This window comes from Cucumis melo, chromosome 12 (assembly GCF_025177605.1).
Source record: "Cucumis melo cultivar AY chromosome 12, USDA_Cmelo_AY_1.0, whole genome shotgun sequence".
NCBI classification, from domain to species: Eukaryota; Viridiplantae; Streptophyta; class Magnoliopsida; order Cucurbitales; family Cucurbitaceae; genus Cucumis; species Cucumis melo.
The window spans coordinates 13,445,955-13,456,435 of NC_066868.1; the positions used below are offsets into that span (position 1 = coordinate 13,445,955).

The following is a 10,481-nucleotide window of genomic DNA, read 5'->3' on the forward strand; positions in this document are numbered from 1 at the left end:
TTCTATAGGTTTATTTTGATACGAGCTAACAAGAGATCTAATAATCCTTCAGGTCATGAGATCAACAATTCGAGTTTAAAAGACCAAACTCAAACCTAGTTAACAACATTCGTTAATTACAAGGATACTCCACTAAAGTTCGGTAGCTATATTCTTCTCATTGTAGATATATTTTTGTCCACTTGATATAAACATAGTTAGTAAGTCGATCTTTCACAATTAAGTAATGCAAAAGGGTTTATCCCACTAGTACAAAACTGGGCTTTAATGTCGGTTTAAAACTGACATCTTTGATAGTGTTATTAAAGTCCTTTAATCTCAATCGAACCTTAATATCAATTTAAAACTGATATCTTTGAAAGTGTTATTAAAGCCTTTTAATGTCAGTTGGGCTTTGATGTCAATTTAAAATCGATATTAAAGAAGCCAACAATGTCAATTTAAAATTGACATTGTAGTTTCCAATAATGCATTTTAAAATCGACATTAAAGCCTTGTTTTTTTGTCCATTTTTACAAATTTATTTCTATTAAATTGTTGCATTATTGCTCATTTTTTATGATGTCACATAGTTAAAAAAATAAATATTTTTTTTCTTGCGCCAACAAATCAATAAAATAAATATTCTTTTAGAAACTATAAATATTGTTGTTTTACATGTGAATATACAAAATGAAATCTTAATAGTGTGATTATATATACAATAACTTTGACTCCAACAACAAAGCAAGAAGTTTAACTAACCTATCAACAAGTTACATTGAGCATCATTTGTAAAAAAAAATTTACATTGAGAGAGCTGGTTGTCTACATTGGAGAGTCCAAATTAGCTAATTGGACATTGTTGTCATTGGGTCACCGCCGCCATGAGTTGCTACAGTTTTGGAAATAGACACAACTTCAATATTTCAACCTCCATCTCAACCTCGTTCAGAATCAAAGTAAATACAAACACTATGATCAAAGTAAATAGACCAAACTTGATTATGACTAAACCCGTATGAGGATTAACATAAATTAAACAATAAATGAAAACAAAATTACATCTTCTCTATCGTAGATATTGTCTGTGATATAAACAAATTCTTCAACATGTGGAGGACTAATTTTAGAAATCAATAAGCCATCATATGCAAAAGGTGTATATTAGAAAAAGTAAACTCAAACTTGACCGAGGCATTTATACAAACAGATTGCATACAAGATATGAATGAGCAAAAAGTAAATTGAGCACCTAAGAAAAGCCGAGAACTTGCAAAGTAAATCTCACATACTTGAGATTATTACCGACCAGCATTCCCAAGTAGATATTTTTAGAAACATGCCACAGTCCATAATCGATATTTGAATAAGTCAATATAACAAATGGAACAATGGGTTCTAGGTGTATAGAGAGTATGCTTATCATACTAACCGCTAAAAAAGTGACCGCCAGAACTCAATACAAGAATTAAAGAAAAAAGAAAGATAGTAAGAGACTCAAATCCAAACCATGCAAAAAGAGCTCCAGATCTAAATACAAACTCCTCAAGAAGCCAAACAATTTCCTCTTTCAACTCTTTCAAACAATTTCCTCTTTCAACTCTTTTATCTTTCACTATACTTTCCCCACCATCCGATATTAATCCGAAAATGAGATCTTTCTTTTCCTTCTCAATGGTAAATAATTAGATGGGAAAAAACTTGTAATGTCGTCCCTTAAAGATATTGATCATAACTTCTTCACAAGAGAAGAAATCACATTCAAAATAACCCTCATCGATTTCTACAATTTTACAAATACATTTACATTAACAACTCGAAGAAGTCAAAATTGTCTAAAATAAATGAAAAGCTTTATGTCTTCAAGTAATTTCACAAATAAATTAGTAAATAAAGTACACAAAATGTTTCCAATATAAATTCAAAAACTTGACTTTACTAAAATCCATTAACCTTTAAATGTTTAATAACAACATCAAAAGATATCTTAGTCGTAGAAACAGTTGAAGCTCATTTCCAGCTCAACATTTGACCCATGTACAATAATCAACAATGGAAAGCAAATCTACAACATTTGACCCATGTACAATAATCAACGATGGAAAGCAAATCTACATAATCGAAAAGCTGCTAGTATAGCAACTAATTTACCTCGAGTAATAGCTAGCAAAACTAAAGCAAGGAAAAGTTGGATACGGAGCAAATAATGCTGGGTATAGTTCACTTACTTACATTTGGAAAAGTTGGCTCCAATGAACGGAAACTTCTCATGAATTTCCTCTTCATAAACTTGTCTTGCTGCCATAAAATAATGGAAATCAATAAGCCATTAGATGCAATAGGTGTGTCTTAGAAAAACGCTTAACAATCTAGAGAAAAGGCAACCTTAGTTGCATGCTGTAATTTACATAAAAAGTAGAAAATCTGAGGGTAATGTAGGGAGCTACAGAAAAAAAATGGTTGGATCTGGCTCCAATGTGATCCCAGTACGGTCAAAAATTACATCATGACCTTGGCATGAAACCCATTGATAACAAATAGTTATGCAGCCCAAAAAAATAACCAACGTTCTCCACTTAGCTAATGGACCAATGTTTTAAAGAAAGAACAACCATTTACCTTCATAGATGATAAATTTGTCTGACGTATTCCCTATTTTTTCCAAAATAAAAAATAAAGATTAAAAAAGTTTGTGTTACATAAATTACCTTCCTTGTTGATCTTCTCATCTTCCTCACTTCTGGTTGGATTTTGATCTCAGCGATTTTTATATCGTCAAGCAACAGTGAAAGACCGAATATTAATTTCAACTCAAATATAACATCAAGATAAGATCAAATTTTTTTGGTAATTTCCCTAAAATAAAACTATGTACAAATATAACATCAGCATGAAGAATGTACCTACATTACAGATAAAGAACCACAGGTAAAGCTGTAAATCCGTCTCCTAATCTGAAGACTCACCGCTGGCCAAGCACCTACTACTCCGTCTCTGTTTAGCGTTTCACGATTCCTAGCCCCTAATAGTAAAGAAGAAGATGATGACATAACTTCAAAAATACCCTCCGAATTCTAAAATTTAGGATTAAACGTATGAAGAGAGATGTTGAGGCAAATCATACGAAGAGAGAGGTTAATGAAAATTGTACGAAGAGAGAAGAGCAACTGGTCAACACGGTGGTGGAGATCGAAGAGATGGAAGAAGAGGAGATGGAAGATGGAGCCTGGAGGAAGATGAGATGCGAGATGTCGAGACAAAGAGAGATGGAGGGAAGGGGGACCGAGCGGCTGCCAGTGGGTTAAAAAAAACAACAAACTCTAAACTTAACTTATATATAATTTTGATAATAAAATAATTTTACAAAAATAAAAAAATAAAAAATAACTTTAATGTCAGCTTTAAACCGACATTAATCATTCCTCTTCGATGTCGGTTTAAAACTGACATTAAACATCCGCATTTTAAAACCTGACATTAAACATCCGTTTTTATTTTTTCCATTCGACATCAAAGACCATATTTCTTCTAGTGTCCCCACTCATTGACCCTCCAAAAACAAATTCCTTTCCCTCAACGATGCCATGAACAAGATCAAGAAAAGAAAAGATGGCACCTCAAAAGAAATATTCTTCCTAAGATTTTTATGTGCGCCTTTAAAGCCACCTAACAACCAATCAAAGGGGTGCCACCCATACTTACTCGCAATAATCCTCCACCACAGGGAGCTAGACAAGAGGGGAAAACATCAAAGCTATTTTGCGACTAGAGCTTTGTTACAAGTTTGTAAATTCTCAATCTCAAGCCCTCCCAAGTTCATAGGCTTCCCAATCACCACTTACAAGGTGCGCTCCTTTATCTCATCCACCTCTTCGCACAAGAAATCTCTCAATACTTTTACAAACTGAATAGGCAGAGAATAAAAAGTAGAAGCAGTAAATAAAGTAGAAGCAGTAAATAAGGATCCCGCTCGGCGCTAAGTACATAGTTTACCACTACCACCTTTAGAGAAGAATCTTCTTTTCCAACAAGTCTATCTCTTTCAAACCCTATCCACAATTTCTTTTCAATCTCTCTTCCAAGCATCCTTTCCTTCCATAAATCAAAGAATCAGAACTCGACTTTATAACTACCAGTAATCTCCACAAGAGCAACTTCCATTCTCCAAGTGATGAAATCGGTGCCCATCCCGCACAACAAGTTTCCTCATGACAACAAGAGAAATCAATTTCATCACCTGGTGACAATCATTGCAAACTCGAAGGTTTTTCATCACATAGATTGGCATCCAATCAGGCAAGCTGATCAAACCAAAAGCAATAGCAAGCTTCTCACTATGATACCCAACAAAACTTGACCTATCAACATAACCATAATCATCTTTGATCTTCTTAACAATGTCTTCCAATGCCTTGTAAATATCCTTCATTTGTGGATGACTTGTTTCATTCGCAGTAAATACATGGACCCTGTTGCACACCTCTATCCAGCTGCAGCCAGGATCCTTCTGTACTCCCTTCTCTTTCATCACTTGTCTCACCTCAGAAACGCATTCCAGTCTCCCAGAACTAGAGTAGGCATTTGCAAGCAGAATGTAACTTTCAAAGTTTTCCGTGTTCAATTCTAGCAAGTTCTTCATTGCCAGCTCTGCCATTTCAGTGTCATGGTGGATCCTACAAGCACTGAGTAGAGAACCCCATATACTGGCATTCGGCTTAAATGGCATTTGATCAATCAAATCCAAAGCCAGCTTTAGTAACCCAGCTCGACCAAACAGATCTACCATACACACAAAGTGCTCAGGAGTTGCAGAGATGCCAAAATCTTTAGTCATGGAGTTAAAATGATATTTTGCTTCTTTTACAAGGCCCGAGTGGCTGCAACCTGAGAGAATTGCTATATACGTGATATGATCAGGTCTGCAACCAACCATCAACATGTTCTGAAAAACTTCAATCACCTTCCTGCCTTCACCATTTTGAGCATATCCTCCCATTATTGAGTTCCAAGAAACCAAGTTTTTCTCTTGTATTGAGTCAAAAATTTTCTGCGCTTCTTCAATTCTACCACATCTGGAATATAAGGTAATTGCACTGTTGGCAACTGAAACATCAGAACCAAGCCCTACTTTAACAGCTTGGGATAGAATTTGTGTTCCAAGTTTTGAAATCGCTAACTCAGAACAAGCACTGATCGTGGTGACAAAGGTGATCCAATCTGGCCTAACTTCCTGTCTTTGCATGAGAATGTACAATTTTAAACCTTCTTCCCAAAAACTGTTTTGACAATATGCACCTAACATCGCATTCCAACTTATGACATTACGCTCCGGCATTCGGTTGAAATAATCCCGTGCTCTTTCTACATTGCCACTGCGGGTGAACGAAGTGATCATTGTTGTCCATGAAATAACATCGTGAGCAGCCATTGTTTCAAAAGCAAGACTTGCCTTCTCAAAATCTCCACATTTTGCATACATTGACAAAGTAGCATTGCCTACAGGCACAGATGAATTCATCCCAGTTTTCACTGTAAATCCATGTAATTGCTCCCCAATAGAAATATTTTTTTCTCCTTCACATACACCAAGAATGGTTGCAAGAATGAAAGTATCCAAAATAACACAATCTTTTCTCATTCGATAAAAAATATCATAAACTTCTTCTTGACTACCAAAGTGTGCAATTCCACTGATTAGTGACGTCCAGGTTACTACATTGCGTTCCCTTAATGTGTTAAATACCCTTTTTGAGGCATCAATGAGTCCACATTTTGCATACATATCGACCAATCCATTCCCCACCAAAACATCCAAAAAGGGTTCGATGCGGACGATTCGAGCATGCAAATGTTTACCCCATTGAAAATCATAGATATTAGCACATGCACTAAGAACGCTTGCATATGTCATTGAATTTGGTTGACAACCCTGAATCCACATCTCAACAAATGTACCAAGGCTCTTTGTGTGCAAACCACGTTGAGAAAATGCTGAAATGATTGTGTTCCAAGAGACGGAATCACGTTCAGGCATTTGTCTAAAAGTGTCAACTGCCCGTCTCATCTCGTGCAATTTAGAGTAACCATAGATCATACAATTCCAACTAAATAAGCTTGGCTTTTCTATCCTTAGAAACACTTGCTCAGCAGCATAAATAGCATCACACTTAATATACATATCAATGACAGAATTTTGGATGACTTTGTTGTTTCCAAACCCATATTTCTCTGAGAGACCGTGCAACTGATGAGCTATCCTTATGTAACCAACACTACTACAAGCCTTCATTGCACAAGAGAAACAAAACAAGTCAGGAACATAATCTGAATCCCGAAACATCGAAACAAAAAGTTTAATAGTGTCCATCGCTTGACCATTACGGAAGTAGCCCGACATCATTGCAGTCCAAGAAACAGGATCTCTAAGGGGCATTTCATCAAACATCTTCTCTGCGTCCCTTACACGACCAGAATCCAACAACCCATTAAGAATAGTATTCCAAGTAATGACATTGCGTTGCTTGCTGTCCAAGAAAATCTGAAAAGCCTCATGTATTAACCCACATTTTGAGTACATGTGTAAGAGATGGTTTTGGAGGAATACAGAGGAGCACAAACCAGTGGAGATAAGTTGACCATGAAGCTTTGACGCAATGGATCTCGATCCAATTAATGTACAAGCTTTCATAGCCTCAAAGAAATTTTGGGAGATTTCCATGTAAGAAAGCTGAGAAAAGGGGTCGTAACCGATATTGAGCTTAACATAGAGGAAATGTTCCTGAGTTGGACAATGATGAACCTGAAGTGGGAGGCCACGGAAGAGCCTGAGGATGAGCCTGGAAATAATTTGGGGTGAGAAAGGCAAACAATTAGAATTTGTATGAATACAGATAGCATTAGATTGTCAATAATGATAGCTAAAATTTGATAAGTACAACCGTCATGTTAAAATTCACTTGATACTATAGAAAGGTTAAGTTTTTATAAAACTTTGAAATTGCAAAAAATATTGAATGGTTATAAACATCAAAGATTAATTACCATTTGATGTATCTTCTATGTCAAGTTTGATCTTTTATTTGCTATTTTTTATATGATAAGTTCTAAAATATTATAATGTGAAGTTAAAAATTACTTGATATGTGTTAAAGCAACTATTTTAATAAGAAATTGAGTTTTGATTGAGAAACATACGAGCAAGAATAAACCAGAAGAGGAAAGAGTAAATCTAACAAAAGGAACTTAAAGAACTACAACAACAACAACAACAACAAAGGAAAAAAAAAAAAAAAAAAAAAAAAAAAAAAAAAAAAAAAAAAAAAAAAACTCCAATTCAAAAGATTAAGGAATAAATGATAATTACTAAAGACATGAATCAAGGCATGTATTAAACCTAATGATTTTCCAAACTCCTCCACACAATACTCACTTCTAAAAACTTTATTATTTCTCTCAAGCCAAATCCCTCAACAGCAGTAAAGACCAAGCATGCCACAGAAAATGTTCCTTCCATGTTCGGTGAGTCAATTTATAAAAATGTTCCTTCAGCACGCCCAACATTTTTCAAGCAAATTAATTTCTTCAAATTTATAGAATTTCCATCGCCACATCAATAATTTCCTCAACTGTACTTGCATTTTCGAAAAAGAAACAAAAAACTACAGCTTTTTTTATAAAAAAATGTTTTAAGGGTATTAATGAAACTTTAAAAAGTTAGAGGCATTGTTAAAACAAAGTACACAGTTTGGATAGTTGTTTTCTATAATTTAGCCTTTCCCAAAAAGTAAGGAAAGAATAAAAGTATAGAACCACATAGTCTATGGTAGAGCTGTAGAAAGGAGGGAGAGAGAGATATAACCTTGTTTTGGAGGGAGATGTGAATAATGCAACTTTTGTGCAACACTGCATTGTGTATGATATTAATCTTCCTATGCCAAACCAGCAAATGTAAAAACACTCAAATCACTAATACATCATATCACCTTTAACTACCTGTAACAAATCCCATCCAACAAGAAATTTATTTAAATGCACGAATTCACCTATAATATATACACACAAATCTTGTCTAGTAACTCAAATTGGTGGCAGATGGCGAAAGCACAAAAATAACAAAAAAATAAGAAAAACACACTGCATGCTACACTACAAACAAACCTATCAAGTAGAATTCTAAAGCACTTCTAAATTATTAGAAAAACTCCTGAATTAATAAAATGAAGGTGCCAAAGTTCCTTGGTTAGAACCTTATTCAAAGTCTGAAAAAGTGTTTGGAAATTAATCTTGCCCAAAGTAGCCTTACACCTAAATCCAAACACTTCGAATCAAATTTAAACTACAAACAGAGGGTACACAAGCGTCATAAACTAACATAGCCCAAAAAAATGAACAAACAAACATACAAACAAAAAGAAAAGATAAAACCTTGGGAGGGTCGAAAAAGCGAGAGAAAAAACAGAATAAGAAACTGTGGTTTGCTCGGAGAGGCAAGAGAATGTGAGAGGGAGTGGGCGGCGACAGCGGCAGGAGAGATAGGGGCGGCGGAATACATTAGATTGGAGGCAGCTCGGCATCGTTGGAGGTGGGTGGATCGGGAGAGGATCCATCTCCAGAAGTGGAAGCCATTGAAGTGAAAGGAAGAAGAAGAAAGGTTGAAGAAGAGAGAAAAAGGTGAGAAAGCAAGCAGAAGGGGGAATCTGATCGAGAGAGATAAATGAAGAAAGGTGAGGGCCTGCTGGGAGTGGGAGGGAAGAAGTGCAGCGAGGGGAAAATTACAATTTATTATTATTTTTTTAAAAAATTAGAAAAAACACCTGATTTCGATTTCATTTTATATCACTACCTTTTTGTCATTAAGAGTACGTCTCTTTCTACCATTTATAATCATTAGATTACATCCATTTTTCTCATATATTCACTACTACCAAAAAAAGCATACTTTCTTAACGTTTTTAAAATGTCAAGAATTATTATTCTTGACGGTTTTAAATCGTCATTGAAGCTAGCGTCAAGAAAGTTAAAGCTCTTGACCATTGATAAAAACGTTAAGAATAGTGAACGTTCACCTTCTATAAACGTCAAGTATACAAATTTTGATTACATTTAAAAACCGTTATGAGCATCCATGACATTTAAAAACCGTCAAGAATATGAGTATTTATGACATTTAGAAATCATCAAGAATATGAGTGTCCATGACATTTAAAAATTATCAAGAGTATGAATGTTCATGATATTTAATAACCATCAAGAAATTGATTATTTATGATATTGAAAAACCGTCAAGAATGCACTTGTTTATGACATTTTAAAACCATCAAGAATGTATTTTTTATGACATTTAAAAACTGTCATGTCGAAATTTTTTTAAAAAAAATTGTAATTCAATCATATTTTTGTTCATGTATTGTGCTTGTATACTCTTGACAGTTTTAAAATGACTTAGAATAAAAAAGACTAATGCCTACATATTAGAATAAATTACAAACTGTTATATTATCAGTTTATCTTGTCATTACACGTAATTTTCATCAACTAATTATATTTTAACACAAAAGTAGTAAACATATAAATAGAACTTTCATCTATAACAATAACATAGATAACATTTTTACAAAGAAACTAAGTATATGAAGTCTATCAAATCTCCCTAAAGGGACAAATACAAGCAAAATAGAAAGTAAACCTTGGTAATATATTTTTACTAAGAAACTAAATACAACAATGTATTGTCGTGAATAACAAAATTACAACAAGTCTTGTCACTAACCAAACATCAATCACTTTCTTGGTAGCTTCATTACTACAGTAGATTGATCGGATATTGGTACAAGACCTAATAAAAACACAATAGTTTTCAAGAGTTATAAACTAGGTTCAACACTTTGCAAGAGATTAAAATGATCCAAGTGAAACTTGAGAACCAAAAACTAAAGAGAGTAATACAATCCACCAATAAATAAAACCCCATCGTGTAATATAATCCATGTAAAAGAGGTTCTTAAAAGTGTTTAAGTGACACTCTCGCTCTCCAAACAAACTAAATGACTCAGCTTAATCCCTTATTAGTATTTGAAGCATTATATCTTTATTTCAAAATTCAAATTGTAAACAAAAATAAGAATGAAAAAAGAAGATTCAACCATAACACAAATGAAAGCTCTAAACCTATCTCAAATAGCTAAGGAGTAATGTGAGTGCATTATAACTAAACAAGAACCACATGTTTTCTACACAATTATAATTATAATGTGGGAGGGTAAAACAGAATGGAATTGTAAATCTAAGGTGGCTAAGGCTCTAATACTTCGAACTATAACTTCCTTTCAACACAAACAAACAAAAAGTCAATACCAAAAATATGCATAAATCACAACCAGATATCTAACCATTGTTGTCCTGGAGTTCTAAAAAGGTAAATTGTTTGTTACCTATATTTAGTTAAGGAAGTGTAACATAACAAAAATTAAACAATATGAAAAGTACTTACATTATCCACA

The 10,481-nt window shown here is 34.1% G+C and overlaps 1 protein-coding gene across 15 annotated transcripts; it reads right to left on the bottom strand.

Moving 5' to 3' along the window:
• Positions 1 to 609: 609 nt before the first annotated feature.
• Positions 610 to 8,759, bottom strand: LOC103499765 (pentatricopeptide repeat-containing protein At2g13600-like). Of its 15 annotated transcripts, none has more exons than XM_051080506.1 (6): positions 8,407 to 8,759; positions 7,841 to 7,910; positions 3,985 to 6,818; positions 2,691 to 3,004; positions 2,215 to 2,280; positions 610 to 874 (listed from the first exon to the last, which is right to left on the bottom strand). In XM_051080506.1, exons 1-3 carry the CDS (start codon positions 8,531 to 8,533, stop codon positions 4,112 to 4,114), a joined length of 2,904 nt encoding a protein of 967 aa, XP_050936463.1. In that variant the 5' UTR covers positions 8,534 to 8,759; the 3' UTR covers positions 610 to 874; positions 2,215 to 2,280; positions 2,691 to 3,004; positions 3,985 to 4,111. The 15 variants fall into 15 exon arrangements, with proteins under 15 accessions (XP_050936463.1, XP_050936462.1, XP_016903053.2 ...); XM_051080505.1 differs by having other exon boundaries at positions 2,691 to 3,272; XM_017047564.2 differs by having other exon boundaries at positions 3,685 to 6,818.
• Positions 8,760 to 10,481: the final 1,722 nt, after the last annotated feature.